The following is a 27,541-nucleotide window of genomic DNA, read 5'->3' on the forward strand; positions in this document are numbered from 1 at the left end:
AACTGTTCTTACAGACAGGAACACTATGAAGCTTCACAGAGGTTTCACGAAGGCCAGGCAATGAAACAGGATTCTTGCTGGCAAAAACAACGCTGGAGATAATAAAACCCACGCCTCCCCCAAGTCTTCCAGACTTCTAGGCCACAAGCCAAGATCAGAGACGCCGAGAATTGAAGCAAGGTCACAGGACTCCTAGTTGATAACTCTCCACAAGACTGTAAGGGCGGGCCTGCCTTTTCAACCCTGCTGAGGAGAACCACACCCAAACCCAGCTGTTGCCAATTCAGGGGTGGAAATACCTTTCTAATTGGCCCCGTCTTTGAGCTGCACGTCGCTGCCTCATGTCTATTATAGCCTGTGCGTCTTCATCCAATGAATCCAGGCTACTAGCTGGGGAGAGCCCCCCCCCGGGGGGTCTCAGGCTTCTCTCCCTCCTCCTCTTCCTGATGTTCCTCTCCCCCGTCTGCCTGGTCCTCCCCCTCCTGTTCACTGTCCTCCTCCTCTGGGCATGGATCTGGCAGAGATCCAGCCAGTCCCTGAGGAGCCTCAGGCTGAATCACAACACAATGTAATGGCTCTTTGCATTTCAGCAATCCAATTATGCCAGCCTGAAGATATTATGGATGTTATGTTAGGCTTTGTCCCCTGTTATTTTGGAAAAAGCTGAGTGACTGGAAACAAAGGTCTCTAGCTCAACACTGGGGAAAACGCAGGTCAGGCCAGAATAATTTTTTGCTGATTTAAGAATGGGTGGGTAGCACCTCAACTCAGCAGAATGAAAAAAAGCCTTAGGGCAGCCTTATAATTCCCCTCCCCCCAATAGCTGTACTTTTAAAGCAACGTAGATGCAAAGATGGATGAAGAGCATCATGCTGTGACAAAGGAGAAGGGCTAAATCCAACAATTTGGAAGAAAGGAGCAAATTTTAGAAGTTTCTGGTTACTGCTACATTGGAACAGACTTTGTTTGGCACCTGTGAATCACTTCGAGCCGCCCCGTTTGCATCATTTGATGGACCCGAAAAACAGCCTGAACATCTTTTGTGCAAACTTGTTCAAATGATGGAAAATTATGCAAGAGACAAGAATCATCTCAAATGTTCTTACTACAGCCCGATTACTCAGGGCCCATCAAGGCAACTGAACGTATCCATAAATGTTAGGATGGTTGCACGGGTTATCAGGGTAAGAAATATCCTATTGCAAACCCTTCGCATGTATCGGATCACAATTCCTATTGTTCTCGCTAGCCTGGATGATAGACTTTTGCTACCTTGACACTAGATATTGAAGATGATGCCTCCTTGTACAGGGAGAAAATATTAGAATGTGCAGAAATGAATAGATTAACAATAGCAATGAAAGGAAAAGAGGAATCGGAGTATAATATATGAGAGTGTTATATATTTATATTATTTATATTTATATTTATATTTATATTTATATTTATATTTATATTTATATTTATATTTATATTTATATTTATATTTATATTTATATTTATATTTATATTTATATTTATATTTATATTTATATTTATATTTATATTTATATTTATATTTATATTTATATTTATATTTATATTTATATTTATATTTATATTTATATTTATATTTATATTTATATTTATATTTATATTTATATTTATATTTATATTTGAATGATGAGGCAGCAGCCATCTCGATCACCGGAACATAGAAACTTTAATAAAACCACTTAGCTTTCGTTAGCGTGCTAACGAAAGCTAAGTGGTTTTATTAAAGTTTCTATGTTCCGGTGATCGAGATGGCTGCTGCCTCATCATTCACGTATGTACCTGGAACTCGCATTTTTAGGACTATTCTTGATATTTATATTTATATTTATATTTATATTTATATTTATATTTATATTTATATTTATATTTATATTTATATTTATATTTATATTTATATTTATATTTATATTTATATTTATATTTATATTTATATTTATATTTATATTTATATTTATATTTATATTTATATTTATATTTATATTTATATTTATATTTATATTTATATTTATATTTAAATTTTGTTTGTTTATTTATTTATTTATTTATTTGTGTGTGTGTGTGTGTGTGTGTGTGTGTGTTTGTTTGTTTATTTATTTATTTATTTATTCATTCATTCATTCATTCATTCATTCATTCATTCATTCATTCATTCATTTATTTATTTGATTTTTATGCCGCCCTTCTCCTTAGACTCAGGGCAGCTTACAACATGTTAGCAATAGCACTTTTTAACAGCCAGCATATTGCCCCCATAATCCGGGTCCTCATTTTACCCACCTCGGAAGGATGGAAGGCTGGGTCAACCTTCAGCCGGTGATGAGATTTGAACCGCTGACCTACAGATCTACAGTCAGCTTCAGTGGCCTGCAGTACAGCACTGTACCTGCTGCGCCACCCCGGCTCTGCTTATCATTGGATCCAGAATGAATATAGATAAAAAGGAGATATGAAATTAAACAAAACATGAAGGAAAATGTTTTGATAGAAGATAAGTTAAATTGAAATGTAGGGTTGTATGTGTGTGTGTGTGTGTGTGTGTGTGTGTGTGTATGTGTGTTTTCGTAGATTTTCACTGGTATAAGTATGAAATTCTTGGCATATTCGGGTTTCTTCCCATGTACGTTTCAGAGATTCCTGGTGACTTTTCGACGAGGTCTCACTCATCGTCTTCAGGCTGGTGCTTTTGGCTTTGTGCTAGGGTTCACCTATATGTACAGTATATATATTAGGGAAATGATAGTAAATATAAAAGATGTTGACACAAAAATTTTCTACTCAGATGACACATTGATTGATTAATGAGTCTTTGACTTACAACAGTTTGTTTACTAGCTGTTGAAAGTTACAACAACACTGAAAAATTATGACATACCATATCATATGATAATCATGACTATTATGCTTCCTAACATAGAGTAAGCAGCAGGGAAACTAGGGAAACTCACATCAAATACCTGCACAATTAGCTCAGGAGCCCCTCCAGGGCTGTGTGCTATCTCCATTTCTCTTCTCTCTGTACATCAATGATTGCATCTCGAAAGATCCCTCTGTTAAAATATTGAAATTTGCAGATGATACAACAGTGATTGGTCTCATTCAACACAACAATGACTCTGCATACAGTTGGGAGGTTGAACAACTAGCCTTGTGCTGCAACCAGGAACAATCTTGAATTAAATACTCAAAACTGAAGAAATGGTGGTGGATTTTAGAAGATAACCTCCTCTACTACCACTTCTTTACTAAAAAAAACGAGAGATCACCCACCCAACGGCGGGACCCAGGGGAAGAGCCTTCTCTGTGGCAGCCTCGACCCTCTGGAACCAGCTCCCCCCAGAGATTAGAACTGCCCCCACCCTCCTTGCATTTCGTAAACTCCTTAAAACCCACCTTTGCCGTCAGGCATGGGGGAATTGAGACATCTCCCCCGGGCCTATACAGTTTATGCATGGTATGTTTGTGTGTATGTTTGCTTTTAATAATGGGTTTTTTAGTGTTTTTTAAATTATTAGATTTGTTGTACATTGTTTTATTGTTGCTGTGAGCCGTCCCGAGTCTATGCAGAGGGGCGGCATACAAATCAAATCAAATCAAATCAAATCAATCAATCAATAAATGTGCATATAGTCAAAGTTGTGGTTGTCCCAGTTGCAATGTATGGTTGTGAAAGTTGGACCATAAGTTGTGCCAAATAATTGAGGCCTATGGTGCTAGAGAAGACTCCTGCGAGTCTCTTGGACTGTAAGGTGATCCAACCGGTCAGTCCTAGAGGAGATCAACCGTGACTGCTCTTTCGAAGGCGAGATCCTGAATAATAATAATAATAATAATAATAATAATAATAATAATAATAATAATAATTTATTAGATTTGTATGCCGCCCCTCTCTGTAGATGAAACTCAAGTACTTTAGCCACATAATGAGAAGGAAGGACTCACTGGAGAAGAGCCTGGTGCTATGAAAGATGGAGGGCAAAAGAAGAAGGGGATGACAGAGAATGAGGTGGCTGGATGGAGTCACTGAAGCAGTAGGCATGAGCTTAAATGGACTCCAGAGGATGGTTGAGGACAGGAAGGCCTGGAGGAACATTGTCCATGGGTTCGCGATGGGTTGGACATGACTTTGCAACTAACTTGAGGATACTAGGCTGGAGAAACTAGTTGTCTCTTTTTTTAAAAAAAAATTAATTGATTTTGTAGATATGGTTACATAAAACAAACATAAAACAGTGCACAGTGCATGTGCCCATCACCCGACTGACAATAGTTGTCTCTTGAACAGTTGCATTGTGCCCATGTAACTGTCCATGAAATCTGCCTCTCCATGGGATAACCAATTTTTTCTTAATTAAAATGAAGTTGAGTCATGTGGCTTCTGCAGCATAATTGAGCTCTTGAGTCCAACCACATGGTTAGAACTCTTCCTCAACACAAAGGACTGAATGAACTCTTTCGATGAATTTATCAGGAAGTTTTTCTTTAGCCGCTTAATGCGAGTCATAAGGAAGGAATGATTTTGCAGAGCTGCATGAAATATATATATATAATACATCCTTAGACCCTGAGCAAAATGTCCAACACAGTGAGTAAGTTTTCAAGAGGAATAGGGTGGGGAGGAGAGAAAGAGGGAGAAAAACAAAATAACAGAGACACTTCAGGTTTTTAATGGCAATGAAGACTTGAAGATCTACATGGACAATATCTTGATACAATGCAGAAAAGCATGTACAGGTGGCTTAAAATCATTTATTTGAATGGATGTTAAAAAATTACACTGCAACTGGAAAAAAAAGTGATGTATGATCAATCTTCACACTTATAACCCTTACAGCATCCTATATGATCAAAATTCTGGTTCTTGGCAACCAGTACGTGTATACGACAGTTCCAGCTTCTGGAGACTAGCCCAGCTCTCTTCCAAAAGCAAAGTTAATAGGGGAAGTACTGATGATGTTCGTTCATCGTGTTTGAAGAAAACCTTGACATCTAATGGGTTGTGGGCTGTACGTGATGTATGGCTGGTGAGGCCTATATGGGCATGAAATGTTCTGCCACATGTTGGGCAGACATGTGTGGGCCCCATTATCACAGCATTTGCAGCTCTGGCTTTGCAGAATGCTCACTTCTCTTCTGCTACAAATGTTCTTCTGGCCTCAGATGTCTGGAAGCCTCTGGAGCCTGGGGAGGGCCAAAAATGGGCCTACCATCAAAAAATGGGACAGCAGGGGAGGGAGGGTGTATGTGCATGCATGCACAGGGGGATAGGGCATGTGGAGGCATTGAATTATAGATGCGGGCATGCAAGCGGGCACAGTAGCGTGCTTTTGGCACCTGAGGAAAAAAAAGGTTCGCTATCGTTATAAGGGAAGTTGAATTGGCTATACTATGTGATTCAGTTAACATCTATGAAAGTTGCTTGTAAAATCAGGTGCAACTCCCTTAGAATTTAGAATTAGAATTCTTTATTGGCCAAGTGTGAGTGGACACACAAGGAATTTGTCTTTGGTACATATTGCTCTCAGTGTACCTAAAGGAAAAAGATACATTCATCAAGAATCATAAAGTACACCACCTTGATAATCATAGGATACCAATAAGCAATCAAATCATACTAGGAAACAATCAATATAAATTGTAAGGATACAAGCAACAAGTTACAGTCATATAGTAATAAGTGGGAGGAGATAGGTGCTAGGAATGATGAGAAAATTAATAGGAATAGTAATGCAGACTGACTAAATAGTTTGACAGTATTGAGGGAATTATTTGTTTAGCAGAGTAATGGCATTTCAGGAAAAAAAACTGTTCTTATTTATTTATTTATTTATTTATTAGATTTGTATGCCACCCCTCTCCGTAGACTTGGGGCGGCTCACAGCAATAATAAAGACAATGTAAAAACAAATCTAATAATTTAAAAAACATTAAAAACCCCATTATTAAAAGCAAACATACACACAAACATACTATGTATAAACTGTATAGGCCCGGGGGAGATGTCTCAGTTCCCCCTTCTGATGGCAGAGGTGGGTTTTAAGAAGTTTACGAAAGGCAAGGAGGATGGGGGCAGTTCTAATTTCCGGGGGGATCTGGTTCCAGAGGGTCGGGGCCGCCACAGAGAAGGCTCTTCCCCTGGGTCCCGCCACATGACATTGTTTAGTCGACGGGACCTGGAGAAGGCCAACTCTGTGGGACCTAACCGGTCGCTGGGATTCATGTGGCAGAAGGCGGTCCCGGAAATATTCTGGTCCGATGCCATGAAGGGCTTTATAGGTCATAACCAACACTTTGAATTGTGACCGGAAACTGATCGGCAACCAATGCAGACTGCAGAGTGTTGGTGTAACATGGACATACCTGGGGAAGCCCATGATTGCTCTCGCAGCTGCATTCTGCACGATCTGAAGTTTCCAAACACCTTTCTTATGTCTAGTTGTTCTGGTGTATAGAACTTTATAGCATTGTTTTGAGGGTAGAAGTTGAAACAATTCATGTCCAGGATTTCTGTAAATATTTTCACCGCCCTCTTTTTGACTCATGCAGTATACAGGTCCTCAATGGAAGGCAGGTTGGTAGCAATTGGTTTTCCTGCTGTTCTAATTATCCTCTGGATTTGCACCCCCCTTGCTTAGTTAATGGAAATTTTGGTCCCACATGTGGCTATAAATTGAGGACTACCTGTATAGAACTTTATTTACTTATTACAAAAATGCACGCTGTATTTGAATAGAGGCTGAATTGGAGCATAGAAAGCTGGGGTGAGTGCCAGTCTCCCCACATTCCGAGCCCGCCTTCTGCTGCACGAATCCCAGCGACCGGTTAGGTTTTACAGAGTGGGCCTTCTCCGGGTCCCATCAACAAAACAATGTCGTTTGGCGGGCCCCAGGGGAAGAGCCTTCTCTGTGGCGGCCCCGGCCCTCTGGAACCAATTCCCCCCGGAGATTAGAATTGCCCCCAGCCTCCTCGCCTTTCGTAAGCTCCTTAAAACCCACCTCTGCATGGGGGAACAGAGATATTCTTTCCCCCTAGGCCTTTACAATTTATGCATGGTATGTTTGTTTGTATGTATGTTTGGTTTTACAAATAAGGGTTTTTTAAGTACTATTAGTTTTAGTATTGGATTTACATGATGTTTTGTACTATTGTTGTTAGCCGCCCCAAGTCTACGGAGAGGGGCGGCATACAAATCCAATAAATAAATAAATAAATTCCACGCAAAAAAAAAAAGTGATCCAATTTTAGACCAGTTTGATGTAGGAATCTGGAGACCTTAAATATTAGCTCCTCCGTTTTCAAGTGGTTCTAATTATTGGTACTGGCCTTCCGAATTTTAGCTGAGCTGTTTATGCGTTCCAGATCATTAGGGGGAAATGCCTACAACAGCTGATTTTTCTTTATCTCTTCAGATAAACCCAAAAGGATTAGGTTAGCTTTAAAACAAGTCACACGGTGCGGATGATTTAATTTTGGGCAGCTGATTTCTCAGCGAACAACTTTAGCTGAGCCTGAATTAAGCGGGAGGTTTGGACTAGCTGACCACTAAGCTCATTCGCAGCTACGATTTTATGGAAAAAGATTACATTGCACAACAGAAGCAGGTGTTGAAATGTGGTAAAAGGACCTTTCCCCTCCATTGTTAGAGACTCCCACACCCTCCCTTTATGGTCTGTTTCTGTTGCTCCCTTCTGGGAGGAGGTTTCAAAGTATTTCTAGCAGAACTACTCAGTTCTCTCCAACAGCTTTGTTCCCTACGCCATCTGTCTGGTAAACTTGTTTTTCTTGCCAGGTACATGTACACCTCTGTGGTGTTTCTCTGTCATATAATATACATAAATTTGTGTTTATTTATTTTCTCATGTTTATGTAGTGTACATTGGAGGCGGTAACCCTTTGACAGCTGCATTCAATGAGATTTCACTTTAATGTATGCAGATTAGTGTAAATTCAAAGTGACAATAAAGCTATTTTATTCTATTTCTATTCTCTATCTACTCTACTCTGTTTCTGTTCTATTCTAGTCTACTCCTATTTTATTCTATTCTTCATTCCAATATTCTATTCTATTCTTCATTCCAATATTCTATTCTATCTACTCTATTTCTGCTCTATATTTCTGTTCTATTCTATTCCATTCTTCATTTTAATATTCTATTCCAGTGATGGCGAACCTATGGCACGGGTGCCACAGGTGGCACGTGGAGCCAGATCTGCTGGCACACGAGCTGTTGCCCTAGCTCAGCTCCAACGTGCATGTGTGTGCTGGCCACCTGACATTTGGTTGACCCAGAGGCTCTGGGGGGGCATTTTTGGCTTCCAGAGAACCTCCTGGGGTGATGGGGAAGGCATTTTTACCCTTCCCCAGCTCCAGAGAAACCTTTGGAGTCTGGGGAGGGTGAAACATGAGCCTACTGGGCCAGAAGAAGTTGGAAAACAGGCCATTTCTGGCCTACAGAGGGCTTCCAGGGGATGGGGGAAACTGTTTTTGCCCTCCGCAGGCATGGGTGTTGGGATTCATGGGTGCACAATAGCATGCACGCACACACTCTTTCATCACCCGAGGAAGAAAAGGTTCGCCATCACTGTTCTATTTCAAGATATCTGGACTTCAACTGCCAGAATTCCCCAGCCAGGGAATTCTGGGAGTTGAAGTGCAGATATCTTCAGGTTGCCAAGGTTGGGAAACACTGCTTTAGAGATAAAACAAAACTCAGCTCCAAATCAGGATACAACAGGTTAACAAACCAGCACGTGACAGCCTGAAAACAAGGCAGGCAAAACAGTTTAAAACCTTGTGTATTTTCCCCCAATCTTGTTTACTTAAGACGGGTGGACTCCAACTTCCTGAATTCCCTAAAAACAACGAATTTAAACTTTTTAAAAAATGCACTAAGGACGCCTCGAAAAAAACAAAAACAAAAATAGGCATCCCGACGCCAGAATCCAGCCAAAATGGCATCGACTCGATCGTCGGTCGATTGTACCTCGGCAATAACAAGGCAGAGACCCTACTCCTTAGGGGGGGCTTTCCATCGATGTATCCGCTCTCAACTCGCCCACCTTGGATGCCTTCCAGAAAGAGGGCGGAGAAAGGGGCGCGAGGCGGGGGCGGATCCCCCCACCCTCTCCGGAACGCCCCTTTTTTGCTCCTCATTGGCTCCCCAAAAGCCGGGCAGCAGCGGATTGGCTGGAGCCTCTCCCTTTTTATAGGAGCGACCCGCCTCCTTTGGGTACGCTCCGCCTTATTGAGGCTTAGGAGGGCGAGGCGGGCGGAGCTCCGTTGTTTTTCTTCCGTTAGAGCGGCGCTCGTCGCCGGTGAAGCGAGCCCGGGAGCCATGGGGCGAACGCCGAACGCCCGGCTGCTCTTCCCGGCCGTCCCGCTGGCCTTCCTGGCGCTGCTGCTGCTCGGCTTCCAGCCGCCCGCCGTGGCTCCGGGGCCGCCTCGGGGCAGGACTGGACCCCCGGGGCCCCCTATCGTGCTGGGTAAGGGGCGAGAGAGGGGGGGGGGAGTGGCAGCTTTCGTAGCCCCGGTGCCTGAAGGAGCTCCAGGAGAGGAGAGCGCCCTTTAATTTTTTTCTTAAAAAAATATTTTTTGCATTTTTGAATTGAAAACAAATCAACATATAAAGTACAAATACAAAATATACATACATACATACATATATATGTTGATCTTATATGTATCTCTGTCTGTCTATCTATCTATCCTGTATATATACAAGATCAACATATATAAGGAAAAAAAGAGAAATTAAAGTTTATATGTCTCTTGCAGCATTAGGTATCGCTCTCGTACGTCTGATTGTGTTCTCAATTTTCATTTTCTTCCTCTCCTAGTTATCTTTCATCACCCATCCTGTCCTATGTAATATTGTTTACTGTATCAATTTGTGTGTGTGTGTGTGCGCGCGCGCGCGTCTTCCAACCATTTATATCTCCCTTCTCATCCCAATTGGGGTGCTCTTTTTGGGGGCAGGGGGAAGTTTAAAACCCGCGGGTCAGCTTGATGCGGGTTTGCAGGTCGTGGGGAAGGCGAAACGCGTGTCGGGTGAGCAAACGACATCCGTCCCCTTCCCTGCCGAAGAGCAGAGTGAGCCCACGCGTGTGCGTGGTGAAAGTGGGAGTCGTGGGAAACGCGCAACCAGCCCCGGCTCTTCTTTTTTGCGATTTTCGGGAGCTTATTTTTGCGAGCGCGACGATCGTGGCTTGCTTAAGAAACAGGCTGGACGGGAAGGTATCTTGGGTTTGTCTTTTCTTTCCGCTCCTTGCCCTTCTTTGTCGGCGCCGGTTTGCCTAATTTGGGGGTGTTGTTGGAGAAATTGAAAGGATGTTATTTTACGAGGAGCGGTGGTTTGCAAACCTCCGTTAACGGAAGCTAAACTTTTGCGGTGGAAAAGCAGTCATGGATTTTCTTTCTTTTTTTTTTTAAATGGTTTCTACCAAAATGAGTCTCTCTTGAATTCAGAGGTCTTTCAAACTTGGCAACTTTAAAGATTTGTTGGACTTCAACTTTACAGAGCTCCTCAACCAGTTTTGCTGGCTGGAAAATTCTGGGAGTTGAAGTCTAGAAGTCTTAAAAGTTGCCAAGTTTGGGGACCCCTGCAGTCTTGGTGGTTTATGGCTTAAACCAGAGGTCTTCAAACTTGGCAATTTTAAGAAATAATAATAATAATAATAATAATAATAATAATAATAATAATAATAATAATATCCAGAGCATGATACTGTGGTTTTTTGAGACTCACGGATGCCAATGCAACAACAACAGCAGCAGCAACAACAACAGAGTTGGAAGGGACCTTGGAGGTCTTCTAGTCCAACCCCTTGCTTAGGCAGGAAATGCTATACTATTTCAGACAGATGGTTATCCAACATCTTCTTAAAAACTTCCACTGTTGGAGCACCCACAACTTCTGGAGGCAAGCTGTTCCACTGATTAATTGTTCTAACTGTCAGGAATTTCCCCCTTAGCTCTAAGTTACTTTTCTCCTTGTTTAGTTTCCACCCATTGCTTCTTGTTGGACTTCAACTTAGAGAGCTCCAGCTGGCTGGAGAATTCTGGGAGTTGAAGTCCACAAGTCTTAAAGTTGCCAAGTCTGAGGACCCCTGGCTTAAACTTTTTTTTGAGGGGTGGGACAGAAGCCAAAAGTAGCCCAGGTTGTCTGTATTACAATTGGGCTGAGAAGATGGGGTGATGGTGGGAGGGGAAACCAGCCAAGGTTAGGTTACTTCTACCAAATGCCTTGTGGATTTGACGAGCCATTAATTTGTTCTTGGGAGTAGCTTCTACCTTTCGGGATCCAGAAATGGATTTTTTAGAGAGGAAAATGTAATACTTTCTTGATTGGTAAAGGAAGCCTTGCAGTCAAGACTAATCCTAATCAGGTTGAGGGCTGGACTAGAAGACCTCCAAGGTCCCTTCCGGCTCGATTCTGACCCTGGTCATTTAAAATGCTGCTTTTGCTTTTGCACTTAAAGACAAAAGCAGAAAATAAAATCTGTTCATCTTTTAAATTAGGAGCAGACATATGTAAGTCTGCTAACGGCTATAATCATTATAGTGATGCAAGACCAATCAGTGCTAAACAGTCAGTCTCTCTATGGTATTCTGGGTGTCCGTGTAACTTCTGTGCTAGGTTTAAAGGCTGCCTTTAATGCCACTAAACTCTTTAACTTCTCTTACGGTCCACATCCAGGCTCCAATACTTTCAAAAGAAATAATTGGTGTGTAAGAGGGCCTGTTCTGTATGGGGAATTTCCTATTGCACCAGTTTTTCCTTGCAGAAATTTGTGAAACCTGTTGAGTTCTGATATGACTCTAAATAGAAATTGCCTTTTTTATTTCACTTGTAGGTTTTATTGTACAGAGATGACCAGGAAAGAACAAGGGTTTATTTTTATATATATAAAATATATGGATGCCTTTTCCTTTAGCTGTTTCTTCCTTATTGTTTTGTCTTCATGGGGAAAAATGCTTTGGCATGAGGCTGAAAATGGCAAAATAAGATTATATACATCATGTGATAGTCAGATTTTTAAGATAAGATAGTAGTTCAGTAACTGAGCATTCTGTTATGAGTAAGGTTTTTTTTAAAGTACCGGTAACTAGCTTCTGTAAGAATTCCAAATACTTTATACTGATTTATGGGACAACATTGGTTTCTTCTTTAAAAGTTTTAAGTAGAAAACACTTGATAGTTGAGTGCCCAGACAAGGAGTTGGTGTATGTAGATATGTTCCCAGTGCAAGTCCGGAACACAAAACTTCAAGATCTGGAGTTTTCTCCAAAGCTTAAGTAAGCCCTGAAAAACAAACTTTTGGGGTGTTCATTTAAAAAGTCATTTTATTTTTATTTAACTTAAATACAGTGATACCTCATCTTACAAAACGCCTCGTCATACAAACTTTTTGAGATACAAACACGGGGTTTAAGATTTTTTTGTCTCTTCTTACAAACTATTTTCACCTTACAAACCCACCGCCGCCGCTGGGATGCCCCGCTCCGGACTTCCGTTGCCAGTGAAGCACCCATTTTTGCGCTGCTGTGATTCCCCTGAGGCTCCCCTCCATGGGAAAACCCACCTTCAGACTTCCGTGTTTTTGTGATGCTGCAGGGGAATCCCAGCAGCACAAAAACGGGCGCTTCACTGTCAACGGAAGTCCAGAGGTGGGGTTTCCCAGTGAGGGGAGCCTCAGTGAAATCATAGCATCGCAAAAACACAGAGGTCCGGAGGTGGGGTTTCGAGGACTTCGGTGTTTTTGCGATGCTGTGATTTCACTGATGTTCCCTTCGCTGGGAAACCCCACCTCCCGACTTCCGTTGCCAGCGAAGCGCTCGTTTTTGCGATGCTGGGGGGAAGAAAAATGCCAAACAGCATCCCCATTAGAGTGGGAGGTCCACAGTAATGCCAGAGATTGCCAACGCCCTCATTCTGAGTACACCATTCGGTTCATGTGCCCCTCTAGCAAAAGGGGTATCTTTAAGGGGATGAGAGACATCTAAGAAAAGGAGTCTCCAAACTTGGCAACTTGTGCACTTCAACTCCCAGAATCCTCCAACCAGCAGAGCCAATTAGCCATGTTTGGGGTCTCCAGTCTTAGAAGCTCTCCAAGCATTCCTTAACCACCTTGGTGGGAAGATAATGCACTACAGAATGTCATGCTAGTCACATGACCACGGAAATGTCTTTGAACACTGCTGGCTCAATGGCCTTGAAATGGAGATGAGCAACCCCACCCACCCTAAAGTTTGGACTGACTAGCTGAGTAAAATCCGCAGGGACTGGTTTTATCTTTTTAAAAAAACCTGGTTGCCACGGCAATTGAGACCGGAATTTGTCGTTGAGCAAAGCAGCCATAAAGCATCACGTGACAGCATTGACTTAGCGGTGGCAATCCTGAGAAGTCTCCATTGTCATTGAGTGAGGACCTGACATGACCCGCCACTTGTGTGATGTGCTGTCGAGTTCCAACAAAGTCAGTGGGGAAGCCAACTGGAAGTCCATGGCAAGTGGCTCAGGAGTCACCTGTGTTTGCGTTATGACACGGATGGGTGCATGGGTGGGTGCTATGCAGAGGTGGGCTGCTAAGGTGGAACGGTGACGTGTGTTCGCTTCCCGTGGCTCTGAGTGCTAGTGGAGTCCAGCGCAATTATGCTATTGTACCTGCACGTCCACACGTAATTTCGCTCCCTGCCCAGGTGCAGTAGCAGAATTATGCTGGACTCCGCTAGCACTCAGAGCCACGGGGGCAAGCACACATCACCGGTCCACCTTAGCAGTCCACCTCTGGTGCTGTGGTATGGGTGGATGCTGTGGTGGAATGAGGGGGGGGGAGGGCTGTGGCATGGTGTGAATCGGGCTGGGCACTCAGATGTGGGAGCTTCTCAAAAGAAAAATAGCAGCAGTTGGCTTCCCCATTTATTTTATTTATTTATTTATTCAATTTTTATGCTGCCCTTCTCCTTAGACTCAGGGCGGCTTACAATATGTTAGCAATAGCCCTTTTTAACAGAGCCAGCATATTGCCCCCACAATCTGGGTCCCAATTTTACCCACCTCGGAAAGATGGAAGGCTGAGTCAACCTTGAGCCAGTGATGAGATTTGAGCCGCTGACCTTCAGATCTAAGCTTCAGTGGCCTGCAGTACAGCACTCTACCCACTGCACCACCGCGGCTCCTTTTGTTTTGTTCATCTCTGCCTATGGAACTAAGTTTTATGTTCTATTTTTTACTCTAAAGATCACATCTTGGTTGCCATCTTCTGCTTGCCTGGAACTTAAAGGGGATAGTCCTCGACTTACAACCACAATTGAGCCCAATGTTTCTTTTATTGGGTTGGCGCAGTGGTTAGAGTGCAGCACTGCAGGTTACTTCAGCTAACTGTTAGCTGTAGTTCAGCAGTTCAAATCTCACCACCGGCTCAAGGTTGACTCAGCCTTCCATCCTTCCGAGGTGGGTAAAATGAGGACCCAGATTGTTGGTGGCAATATGCTGATTCTGTAAACCGCTTAGAGAGGGTCCTAAAAGCACCATGAAGCAGTATATAAGTCTAAATCAGTGGTTCTCAACCTTTCTAATGCCGTGACCCTTTAATACAGTTCCTCGTGTTGTGGTGACTTCCAACCATAAGTCTAGCGCCAATTCTCCCCAGCAGAGCTTTTAAGTTGATTGGCAGGAAGGTCAGAGGGAAACCCCCACTGTAAACGCCTGATTGGTCGGATTGTAAAAATATGTTCCAAGGCATCAGAATAGAAGCTTTAGTTCCTAACACCAGGAGAAATTTGTCTTTCCCCATGTTTTTAGGTGTAGAATGGTCGTTCGACCCCCAAAGGGGTCCCAAACCCCAGATTGAGAACCACTGGTCTAAATGCTATTGCTATTTTGTTAAGCGAGACATTATTGACGTGGTTGTTAAGTGAATCACTGCAGCTCATAAGGAGGTAAACACAGTTATCGAGTGAACCTGGCTTTCCCTTTGATTTTTGCTGGTCCAAAAGATTGCAAAAGTGATCCAACAACCTTGGTACACAGCAACCAGTCATAAGTATGAGTCAGTTGCCAAGCATCTGTGTTTTGATCACCTGATCCTGGGGATGCCACAAAGGGGGGTGAGTGAGAAACAGTCTTAAATCAACTTTTTCCCAGTCCATTGTAACTTTGAGTGGTCACTAAGTGAACTGTTGTAAGTTGAGGACTACCTGCACTGGGGTTGAGTATCGGAGAAGGGAGCGTGAATGAATGGTTAAACCAGTAGAAGGTTGCTTCAATGTAATTGTGTTCCCCTGTGTATCTAATTAGCTACCATCTACTGTAATTCTGAAACACAGGCATTTCTAGTTTGGGGCTTCTATTTTCTGTCTAGTTAGATTTTGTTTCTTGTTGATAACATTTTCCTACCTGTCACATGCTTGTTCCCAAGTTCTAATAATAAACTGCTGAGTAACCATGTGTTGATTCACATGCGGAGTTCCATGAACTGTTCTTGGTGGACAGTGAGGCGTAATGTTCCACAATTCTTGGAAAAACAGACTTGTTGCATCAGTGAACCTCATTCGAGTAGTCCAAGGGAAAATAAATTTCAAGAGAAGGAAGGACAAAAACCAGAGAAAACAAAACTGTCTCGAATTTTGCAAAGATGCGCAGAAGCTTAAATTCTTAATCCCTTTCAAGATAATAGTTTGTCTACAGTTTCTAATTATCTGTATCATTTTGCTAATAGGCTAACCACACTGGAGGTTTTCCAACCTTCCTGAAAATAGTTTTCATTAGTTATACTTTCCAGTTCTAGAATGTATTTTCCAAATATCAGGAAATAAAACATCTGAAACTCTAAGGAGTAATTCATGCCTACTTTGCTTTTGCTTGAAAAAAATCATATTTTGTCCATCAACATATTTTCCGGTGGAGTCCTTCCAGTTTTGGGCATATCGATTCTTGCTGCAGTAATGATATATAGCAGTAAATATTGTAGAGATAGATGTATTGACTATTGAAGTTAAAGGGCAAAATAATTCGGACTACTATGAAATATGGACTAAATGGTACAATTAGACAAAAAGATAGAGAAAAGACTGAAACAAATGTGAGTTGAAGACAATGATGTGAGACTATGGAAACATATGAAATATTGTATATTAACAAATAATAACAATTATGAAATTGGGTGTAAATCTGTATTAAAATAACAAGTTTAAAGATAAAAAATAAAAATCCAATTCGGAATAATGCTGGAAAGGGACGTTGGAGGTCTTTTATTCCAGCCCTCTGCTCAAGCAGGTGATCCTATACCTGTATGGTGAACCTATGTCATGCATGCCACAGGTGTCACTCAGATCCCTCTCTGTGAGTATGCAAACTGTGGCCCCAGTTCAGCTCTGCCATGCATAGGAGCATGCCTCCCACCAGGCTGATTTTGCATAGGGAGCGGGGCACATGGCTGGAGGTATGGCACACGTGTGCAAGGGGCGGGGTCACACGTGCATGTGGGGTCATGTAGAGGGTGGGATGCGCATACGTGGAGGTGGGGCACACGGAGGATCACACTGCATTGCATTATGGTTGTGCGCATGCATGTGCTTTGGGCACTCTGTGCTGAAAAGGTTAGCCATCACTGCCATATACCATCTCAGACATGTGGCTGTCCAATCTCTTCTTAAAAACCTCCAGTGATGTCGGAAATGGTGGTAGCACTATATAATGCACTGTCTCCCAACCATGGCATCTTGAAGAGATCGGGACTTCAACTCCCAGAATTCCCCAGCCAGCGAACGCTGGCTGGGGAATTCTGGGAGTTGAAGTCCAGATCTCTTCAAGTTGCCAGGGTTGGGAAACACTGATATAATGATTTACTTATTGTTCAGACTTAAACATATAGAACTTTATTTTACGAGGTAGGTAATATATTATGAACAGTTTCTTTTATTAAAGATACATGCATAGAGAGAGAATTTTTAATTAGCGATATGATATAAGATTAAAGAGATTTTAGTACTCTTTATATTGTAATCTTTTATAGTAAGACGGTGAAGGAAAAAAATTAATTTAGAATTTTAAGAATTGCTAATAATGTATAAAATTAACAGAAAATTTTACATTGAGCAAGTAATGAGAAAAGAAAAGTTTGTATATGATTGATTCTAAGCATTGTTGTTGTGTTTACAACTATATATCGTTTTATTTTATGGTGGAGAAAAATAAAAATGTTATACTGGGGAAAAAAAACCCTCCAGTGATGTAGCACCCACAATTTCTGGAGGCAAGTTGTCCCACTGTTTAATTGTCCTCACTGTCAGGAAATTTCTCCTTAATTCTAGGTTGCTTCTCTCCTTGATTAGTTTCCATTCATTGCTGCTTGTCCTGCCCTCTGGAGCTTTGGAGAACAGTTTGACTCCCTCTTCTTTGGGGCAGCCCCTCAAATACTGGAACACTGTTATCATGTCACCTCTAATTCTTCTTTTCTTTAGACTACTCAAACCCAAATCCTGCAACCATTTTTCATGTGTTTTGGTCTCCAGGACTTTAATCATTTTAGTTGCTCTTCTTTGCACTTTCTAGAGCAGTGTTTCCCAACCTTGGCCACTTGAAGATATCTGGACTTCAACTCCCAGAATTCCCCAGCCAGCATTCCAGATAACTTCAAGTGGCCAAGGTTGGGAAACACTGCTCTAGAGTATCAACATCTGTTTTTGTAGTGTGGTGCCAAAATTGGATGCAGTATTCCAGGTGTTAGGAATTCCAGGTAATTATGGCTTTGTAAAGTGGTATTAATACTTTACATGATTTTGATTCTATGCCTGTTTATGGAACCAAGGATTGTATTCGCTTTTGGGGGGTTGCTTCCTCACCCTTACTGGCTCATGTTGAAGTGATCGTCCCACTGGGACTCCAAAGTCCCTGTTGCTATTTTTGAGCCAGGTTGAGCCAGAACTCACTGTCTCCTCGTGATTGGCCCAACGTCTCTCAGATGACTTTCTTGTTTAAGGAACTCACTGTCTCCTCGTGATGGGATGAAAGTCACCTGGATAGTTTTCTTTTAAAAAAATAATAATTTTTTTAAAAAATACAAAAAATGAAAAGGACACCGACAAAACACATAAGCCTCTGTACATTTTATGTTTCTGTAGCATAACGATTTCTATGCATGAATATCTGTCTATCAAGTTATCAATCCATCACAATAATGATTACCATTAGTATTGATATTTACAATTACGATTGCTTTTTATTTTATTTTATTTTTCCGAGCCAATTATAGAATTTTTCCCACACAGTAAAAAAATTCTTTTCTTTTTTTTTTACCATTCTGCAATTCTAAGGTAAGCCTACTCATTGCTGCAGAATCCAACATTTTCTTAACCACCATGTTCTCTGTCGAGGTGTTTTTGTCCGTCCAAGTCTGTGCAAAAGCTAATCTAGCGGCTGTTAATATACGTATTATGAGATAGTAATTTGCTTTTGTGTGTTGCCCTCGGACAATCCCTAATAAATATGTTTATTACATATGCAATAAACATATTTATTTGGAAACACCCAGATGGTTTTCATGCCTAAGGCGGGACTAGAACGTTCCATCTGCTGGTTTCTAGTCTGGTGCCTTAATAACTGCATTAAACTGGCTGTTTGTAAACTGACTTTTGGAAAGATTCTGTTAGTAGCTTTTGGAAATACAAGAATAAATCTTCAGAGCTGTCGTTATGACTATATGTATACTGCTCAAAAAAATAAAGGGAACTGTTCTGCCGTGTGTTTCAACCACCTGTAATTGCAGAGTAATTAGTCCAGGAAGACACACACCACACGATAAAAGGAAAACCCAAAAGTTTTATAAACAGAAAAACAGAAACAGCTCCCTTTTTAAATGTCAAAGGGATTTTCTGGTACACACAAGGCACAGGTAAAATGCAATCCAATTGCTCACCCAATAACTGGGAAATTGAGTCCAATTCTAAAGTCCAAAGAGTCCACACACAATCTTGAACAGCACAAAAACCACGATCTTGACGAAACAATGAATCAGATAAACTGCCATGAGGCTAAAACACCAGGTTGCACTTTTTATCTGTAGCACTAATTACAGCAGTCCCACCCAACCACAGATGGCCTCATTTTCTCTTGTAATAATCCTTCAGTTGTTGTCTCCTATGCATCACTCTACGCATACGTGAATGTGTCATTAATTCTTGTTCAGAATCCATGGATGATACAGATGATTGATCTTCTCCTGGGCTGTCTGCCAAACTCCCCTCTTCCCTGTCACTCACGCTTCTTTGGTCAGAGGAGGCTTCTTCGGCAGATTCCATCGGGAGCAAAACAGGCCTGTGGCATGTGGATGTTTCCCCCACATCCACCTGCACATTCCTTGGGGCAGGAGCTGGGCCAGAGCTAACCACAACAGGGAACACTCTTAACACATCCTAGATCTGAATGAATGAAATATTCTCCTTGAATATTTCATTTGCACAACTATTCCCTTTACACAACAGCATGTGAAATTGATTGCCAATCAGTGTTGCTTCATAAGTGGACAGTTTGATTTCACAGAAGTTTGATTTACTTGAGTTATATTCTGTTGTTTAAGTGTTCCCTTTATTTTTTGAGCTGTGCATAAAAAGTCTACTAAGGAAGATTTGCAATAGTATATTTTTTAGTGCAGAGATGGTCCAACTTGGCAATTTTTAAGACACGTCTTAAAATTGCCAAATTTGAGGAGTCCTGTTCTGACAGGATGAATTGTGTGTAGGTGCCTTGCTATTTGCATAGTAATAGTTGGTGAAGCAATATCCTCTAACAGAACAAAACACGTGTCATTTTCAATTGGCATAGAAAGCCTACCCTCTCTTCATTTAATTCGTTTGAGCTGAATGTGCGTTTCCCCAAATCTTGAAAAATATATGGGGAATTTGACCTGTTTGTTAAATGGATAGGAGGCCACCAGGAGATTTATAAAGCTCGAAACCAGATTGGAATATTAAGCCCATGTAGTAGGTGGTGAATTGATCACCACTTCTTTCTTCTCTTTGCACTGAGACAAGCAACCACTCCTGTGTGGGTTGCTGTAATATTGAAATCCCATTGAGCTGTATGGGAATCCCAAAAAGAGTCCTCAGGGAGTGGGCGGCATATATATTCAATTAATTAATTCAATTAATTAAATTAAATCTAGGGTTGTGGCAATCCCAGGGGTTGCTTTTGTCCTGTCGATCCCCTTGCTTTTTCTTTGTCAACATGACAAGGGTACCCATAAATTCCCGTGAAGGCTGTTTATTCTTCTAATCTCACTTAGATATTTTATGAGCCCCGGTGGCACAATGGTTAGAATGCCAAATTGCAGGCTAACTCATTGTTGACCACCAACAGTTCGATCCTGACCGGCTCAAGGTTGACTCAGCCTTCCATTCCTTCCAAGGTGGGTAAAATGAGGACTTGAATTGTTGGGAGCGAGAGGCTGACTCTGTAAACTCCTTAAAACCCACCTCTGCCATCAGGCATGGGGGACTTGAGATATCTCCCCTGGGCCTATACAATTCATGTATGGTATGTTTGTGTGTATGTCTGCTTTAATAATGGGGTTTTTTAAAAATGTTTTTAAATTATTAGATTTGTCTTGAATTGTTTTATTGTTGTTGTGAGCCGCCCCGAGTCTACGGAGAGGGGCGGCATACAAATCTAATAAATAAATAAAATAAATAAACTGCTTAGAGAGGGCTGTAAAAGCACTGTGAAACTGTATATAAGTTTAAGTGCTGTTGCTATTGCTCTTCCTTCTATTGATCATCTGTCCATCCATCTGTCCATCCGATCCTGACCGGCTCCAGGTTGATTCAACCTTTCATCCTTCCGAAGTCCATAAAATGAGGGCCCAAATTGTTGGGGGCAATAGGCTGACTTTGTAAACTGCTTAGAGAGGGCTGTAAAAGCACTGTGAAGTGGTATACAGTGATCCCTCGATTTTCGCGATCTCGTTCTTTGCGAAACGCTATATCGCAATTTTTCCACCCGATGACGTCACTCTCTTCCTTCCTTTCTCATCTTTCTTTCTCTCTCTCTTTCTCTATCTTGCTTCTTCCTCTCTCACACTCTCTTCCTCCCTCCCTCATCTCTTTCTTTCCTTCTCTCTCTTTCTCTATCTCTCCCCCTCTTGCTGGCGGGTGGCAGGCGGTGGGCGGGCGGGCGGGCGCATCAGCGAGGAGCCGGGGTTTCCCCTTTGCGTGGGCGGCGGGGAAACCCCGATCTTCTCCTCGCTGCTGCTGCAGGCAGGCAGGTGGCGGACAAGCGGCGGGCGGACAAGCGAGGCGGCGGGCAGGCAAGCGGCGGACAAGCGGCGGGCAGGCAAGCGGCGGACAAGCGGCGGGCAGGCAAGCGGCAGACAAGCGGTGGGCAGGCGGGCAGGCAGGCGGCGGACAAGCAGCCGGCGGACAAGCGGCGGACAAGCGGCAGGCGGACAAGTGGTGGGCGGACAAGTGGCGGGCGCGGCAGCAGCGAGAAGCCGAAGATCGGGGTTTCCCCTTTGCGTGGGCGGCGGGGAAACCCGGATTTTCGGCTTCTCGCTGCTGCGGCGCTGCCGAGCAGATCAGCTGCTGGGCGGCGGAAGGAACCTTCCCTGGGTCTTCCCAGGTGCGGAAGTAAAAACACCATCTGCGCATGCGCGGCCATGGAAAAAAGGGCGCGCATGCGCAGATGGTGTTTTTACTTCCGCACCACTATATTGCGAAAAATCGAGTATCGCGAGGGGTCTTGGAATGTAACCCTCACGATACTCGAGGGATCACTGTATAAGTTTAAGTGTTATTGCCATTATATTGAATCTGCCTTGGCGGAATTCTTTGGCTTCTCATCACTTTGTGTACACCATAAATGTGATAGATGATGGTTTTCCATTGAAATGTTTCTGTGGCAGAGAGAGGAACAAATTGTTGACTAACTGCCCATTTCTACTTTGTTTTGTGTATACACACAGACACAATTTTAAATCAATGGTAAAGACTAACACAAAATAATATAAAGTGAAAAGAAAAAAGTCAGTAATGTAGCAAGAAATAGGAAGTGTCTTCTGATATTTTTTTGCAACTGTTATAAATAGGAATACAAAATTATCTTTTACTGTATGGTTACAAAAACAACCTCTTTTTCCCCTTTTTGGTTATACTATTGCAAATCTTGTTACATTAGATTGTTTAAAAAAACTATGTTTATACTCCTTGAAAATAGTGCTACAATACTCAAGTCTTTTTTTTCTGTTCCCATGCACAATTATTTCTGTTTTATTAATGAGGTCTAATTAGAGTAAATCTGAATTCACTTGAGCAGATAATAAGTGCTAGAGATTATTGTAGGTGAAAACCTATTCAGGGGATACACTGTGATTTGTACATACCGACTTAGTGTTGAATAAAACTACATTGTATCTGCATTACGATGCCGTACAAGTAGAGCTTGATTTAACAGCCACCCATTTAGTGGCCATTTGAAGTTACAATGGCATTGAAATAAATGACGTATGGCCAACCTCACCCTTACCACCGTTGCAACTTCCCTACAAGTCATGAGATCAGAATTTGGGCACTTGGCAACTGGCATACAGTATAGGATTTCTGTATCTTTGGGGGGGGGGGGTGTCCCATGATTACTGGCCCATTGACATTGTCGGAAGCCCGGTGGGCCGGTCACAAATGGTGATCGTTTAATTCTGGAACACTGCACACATAAATAGATTCCAATTACAGTGGTACATCTACTTAAGAACGCCTGTACTTAAGAACTTTTATAGATAAGAACCGGGTGTTCAAGATTTTTTTGCCTTTTCTTAAGAACCATTTTCTACTTAAGAACCCGAGCCTGGAAAGATTTCCCAGGAAATTTGAGAGCAGCACGAAGGCCCGGCCAGTTTCCTGCCTTTTTTTTTAAGCCTTAAAGTTTTGGAGTTTTTTTATTCCCCTCACCTCACCTTCTTCCTTTGGCAGCAACTGTCCTCCTCCTCTTCTTCCTCCTCTTCCTCCCACCCAAATTCCGAGCTTTTATTTCTTTCCTAATGGGTTTGCATGCATTATTTGCTTTTACATTGATTCCTATGGGAAAAATTGCCTCTTCTTACAAACATTTTGACTTAAGAACCTGGTCACGGAATGAATTAAGTTCTTAAGTAGAGGCACCACTGTACTAAACTCCCAAATTCTCATCATCACAGGACTACGGGCTATTCTGCAGATATACGTTTTGTGTTTCATTGATGGAGATATTTGCCTGCGAAGGGCTAGCAAAAGGATGCTTAGGAAATTAGTGTCTTTTGGTTTTTTTAAGCCATTAAATTTTCTGATTAAAAACGGCATAACAACATACAAAAAAAAATACAAAATACAAAACAAGAAAAAACCCAACAACAACAAAACACATAAAATATATACAAACATAGCTAAAGGTTGACCACCTTTACAGCTATTTCATTCTCCATTATATTTTACATTTCGCTATATTACTAGTTACATGATCACAATTATTTATTCAGTTCTATATTTAATGGATTCATTCTTCTAATATATAAACAATATATATTTCTTCCATTTTATTTACCTAAACCTCTACTTATGTACGTATATATATTGTGGAGTTGAGAACATTTAATACATTCTTTATGATTCACCTTTTATAACCAACTTTGGAATTCTTTGTTACGGCTTAACCATTTATACCAAGTATTATAGATGTCTTAATTGCCTTTGTGGGAAATTTTTCAGAGGCCATTGCTCACTAAGGAAAAAAACCCCTTTCATTTTATGAAGGATATGAGCTACCAGTATTTAGGAAACACTGTTAGGAGGCATTAGATAATAGTAGTTATACCTAGAAGAATATATATTAAAATATAGATAAAGGGAAGATGTTAGTTTAAGAAGAGCACCAATTTTGCAATAAATTTAGGGTTCTGGCTCAACTGTCAACTACATAACAGATTAAGATTAGAAGTACTCCGGAAAGGATAAGAAGGAAGGCTTTAACAACACACCTTTGCCAGCAGGCCGTTGAGCATTGATACTTACTCTGGCTGACTCCCCTGGAGAAGAGTGGCATAGAAATCTGAATAAATAATAATAATAAATAATAAAGGAGGAAGAGGAAGTAGGAAAGAATAGGAGAGAGATAGGAATTTAGGGAAGAGGGAAGAGAGGGAGACAGAGGGAGTGAGTAATACGAAATATGGAAAACAGATGGGAGATAAAATATAAACAGTGCAAATGTAGGATATTTCTTTACGATATATCAGAAAAATGTATAAGTATGTAACATGTTGATATTATGGTATATATATGAATGTAAAGTTAGTGGGAAAAAAGAAAAAGAAAACTCTATTATTCATTTTAACACAACTGTTTTTGCCAAAGGCAGAGGACGTGATCTCTTTCGCTCAAATAAAATGTGATCCACTTTTGCCTAACTAGAAACCTTTGAGCCCAATAAAATCCACAGACCTGCTTGGGAAATAAACACGGGAGGTTATTGCTGGTCCGGTTCTTTGCTTGTTAAGCGTGCCACCTGATTAGGAAGGAGGGGAGGAAATGCTAAGCATTTGGAAATCTGGCTGGGGAATTCTGGGAATTGAAATCCAGGATTGAGAAATGCAGTTCTGGGGGTACAGGTAGTCTTCAACTTACGACCACAATGGAGCCCACATTTTCTGCTTCTAAGTGAAACTTTCATCAAGTGAAATTTTGCCCCATTTTATGAACTTTCTTGCCATGGTGGTTAAGTGAATCTCTATAAACAATTAAGTGAGAAGAAGTTTGCTTGTAAAGAAAGCAAAGCCACTTTACCTTCCCTATCGACTTAGCTCGTAAGGAAGTCAAAAAAGGGGATCCCATGAACCTCCTGGACGTGGCATCTGTCATAAATGTGAGTCAGCTGGTCAAGTGCCTGAATTTTGATCATGTAACCAGGGTGGAGGCTGCAACGGTTGGTCGTAAGTGTGGAAAAACGGTCACAAGTCACTTTTTTCAGTGCCATTGTGACTTTGAACAATCACTAAATGAACGGTCATACAGCGAGGACTATCATTATTGCTGGGAATCCACATAACTGATTTGCTTTCTGGATAACTTCCAGCAGTTCTGCAGTGCCCATGGAGACCAGAAAAGAGTTTCATATTGGAAAATTCAAATACAGTGATACCTCATCTTACAAATGCCTTTTGAGATACAAACCCGGGGTTTAATATTTTTTTGCCTCTTCTTACAAACTATTTTCACCTTACAAACCCACTGCAGCCGCTGGGATGCCCCACCTCTGGACTCCCGTTGCCAATGAAGCACCCATTTTTGTGCTGCTGGGAATTCCCTTGAGGCTTCTCTCATGGGAAACCCCACCTCCGGACTTCCGTTGCCAGCGAAGCGCTTGTTTTTGCGATGCTGGGATTCCCCTGCAGCATCGCAAAAACACAGAAGTCCGGAGGTGGGGTTTCCTATGGAGGGGAGCCTCAGGGGAATCCCAGCAGTGCAAAACCGGGCGCTTCGGCTGGCAGAAGGGGTGAATTTTGGGCTTGCACGCATTAATCGCTTTTCCATTGATTCCTATGGGAAACATTGTTTCATCTTACAAACTTTTCACCTTAAGAACCTCGTCTCGGAACCAATTAAGTTTGTAAGACAAGGTATCACTGTACGATATGTGCCCAAGCATTTAGGGCAGTGGTTCTCAACCTTTCTAATGCCGCAACCTCTTAACACAGTTCCTCGTATTGTGGGGAACCCCACCCATAAGTCTAGTGCCAATTCTCCCAACGGAGCTTTAAGCTGATTGGCAGGGAGGTCAGAGGGACACTCCCACTGTAAACAGCTGGTCGGATTGTAAAAATATGTTCCAAGGCGCCAGAATAGAAGCTTTAGTTCCTAACACCAGGGGAGATTTGTCTTTTCCCATGATCTTAGGCCACCCTTGTGAAACGGTTGTTCAACCCCCAAAGGGTCCCGACCCCAGTTTGAGAACCACTGATCTAATGCGATTTTTTTTCTAGGAGAAAAAAAAGGTACAATTGGGTAAAATTTACGGAATTTCATGTAAGTCTTCCTGTCTTGTGTAATTACAGTGCCAGGAGATTTGGGAAACCAGCTAGAAGCCAAGTTGGACAAGCCATCCGTGGTGCACTATCTCTGCTCAAAGAAGACAGACAGTTATTTTACATTGTGGCTGAATTTAGAATTGTTGCTTCCAGTTATCATTGACTGCTGGATAGATAATATCAGGTGGGCCGCATTGCTTGTATAATTCAGACAGAGGTGTGTGCGTGTTTGTGTGGGGGAGGGAGAGGGGGAGAGGGAGAGAGACTGGCTAGAAATTAAGAATAATCACAAATTAAGAGAGAGAGAGAGAAAAATGCTTTGCAGCCATTGAGTGGATTTATTTACAGGATTTGCAGGCTGCCTTAATTGATTACGAGTCTGGGGCGGAGCAGGGTGACCGAGTACAGCAATATTACAGCACTGATAATGTTATCTACTTTGGTAGTGGAACACCTGAAAGAAAACAACCAGGCTCAGAGGGCACCAGGGCCCCGCATAGCAATACAATGTTCCCTTGACTTTCACGGGTCCGACATTCACAAAAAGTCTATACCATGGTTTTTCAAAAAATATTATTAAAAAAATACTCCGTGGTTTTTTTTGCATACCAAGGGTTTTCCGGGGCCGCGCAATGTACAATACTGTGCGTTTTAACTCTCCTCCACCACCCCAGCCGTCCTGCTTCTTTAAATAAAAACTCCGCTTCCGCCCCAGCCTCCCGATCCCTCCCCTTTAATTCTCAGAGCGTTGGTATGCTCCAAATGAAGCCGAGCCTTACTGCCGCCTGCCGCCACCGCAGTGAACGCAGCAAAGCCCCCAGCTTGCCATCCCGTTGCCCCTGCAGGTTCTAAGTAAAACCAGGAATGGAGGAGGGGGGAAGGAAGGGAGCATCTCTACTTCGTGGAAATGTCTTGGAACGTATCCCCCGTGAAAATCAAGGGAACACTGTATTTACAGGACCGCCTCTGTCCTCATACTTCGCTGCGGTCAGTAAGGGCCCACAGAGTCAGCCTTCTCCAGGTCCCCTCTGCGGGACCTTGAGGAAGAGCCTTCTCTGTGGTGGCTACAACCCTACCAGGCTTCTGGAAATCCATTAAGACCTGGCAGGCCTGGAATTAGGATGGAATGTTAGTATGTATGGTTTTTTATATAGTAGTTTTTGTACTGTAGATTTCATCGATGTTTTTTTTATTGCTCTTTTTATCAGTATTATATTTAAAACTGTTGTTAGCTGCTCAGAGTCTGCTTCAGAGTGAGCGGCATATAAATGCAACAAACAAACAATATACATAAATAAATAAATAAATAAATAAATATTATATTATATAAACAATGATGGCAAACCTTTTAGGCACTGAGTGTCCAAACTGCACGTATGCCCGCATGCCCAAGCTGAAAGATGCGCAGATGCACAGACATGTGCAAACATGTGCACGCGTTGTTGTGCACATGTGCATACAC

The 27,541-nt window shown here is 42.0% G+C and overlaps 1 protein-coding gene across 2 annotated transcripts in view; it reads left to right on the plus strand.

Annotated features, from left to right (window-relative positions):
• The first annotated feature begins 9,285 nt into the window (after positions 1-9,285).
• The window catches only part of PLA2G15 (phospholipase A2 group XV), a 46,408-nt gene continuing 28,152 nt past the window's right edge, over positions 9,286-27,541 (plus strand). Inside the window, exons 1-2 of one of the 2 annotated variants that reach the window (XM_070760468.1) lie at positions 9,286-9,516; positions 26,107-26,263. In XM_070760468.1, the coding sequence (XP_070616569.1) occupies positions 9,369-9,516; positions 26,107-26,263 (305 nt within the window). In that variant the 5' untranslated portion in view covers positions 9,286-9,368. The remainder of the gene's footprint in view (positions 9,517-26,106; positions 26,264-27,541) is intronic. The other variant, XM_070760470.1, reaches the window with a different exon arrangement.

The sequence above is a fragment of the Erythrolamprus reginae genome, chromosome 9 (genome assembly GCF_031021105.1).
Source record: "Erythrolamprus reginae isolate rEryReg1 chromosome 9, rEryReg1.hap1, whole genome shotgun sequence".
NCBI lineage: Eukaryota > Metazoa > Chordata > Lepidosauria > Squamata > Dipsadidae > Erythrolamprus > Erythrolamprus reginae.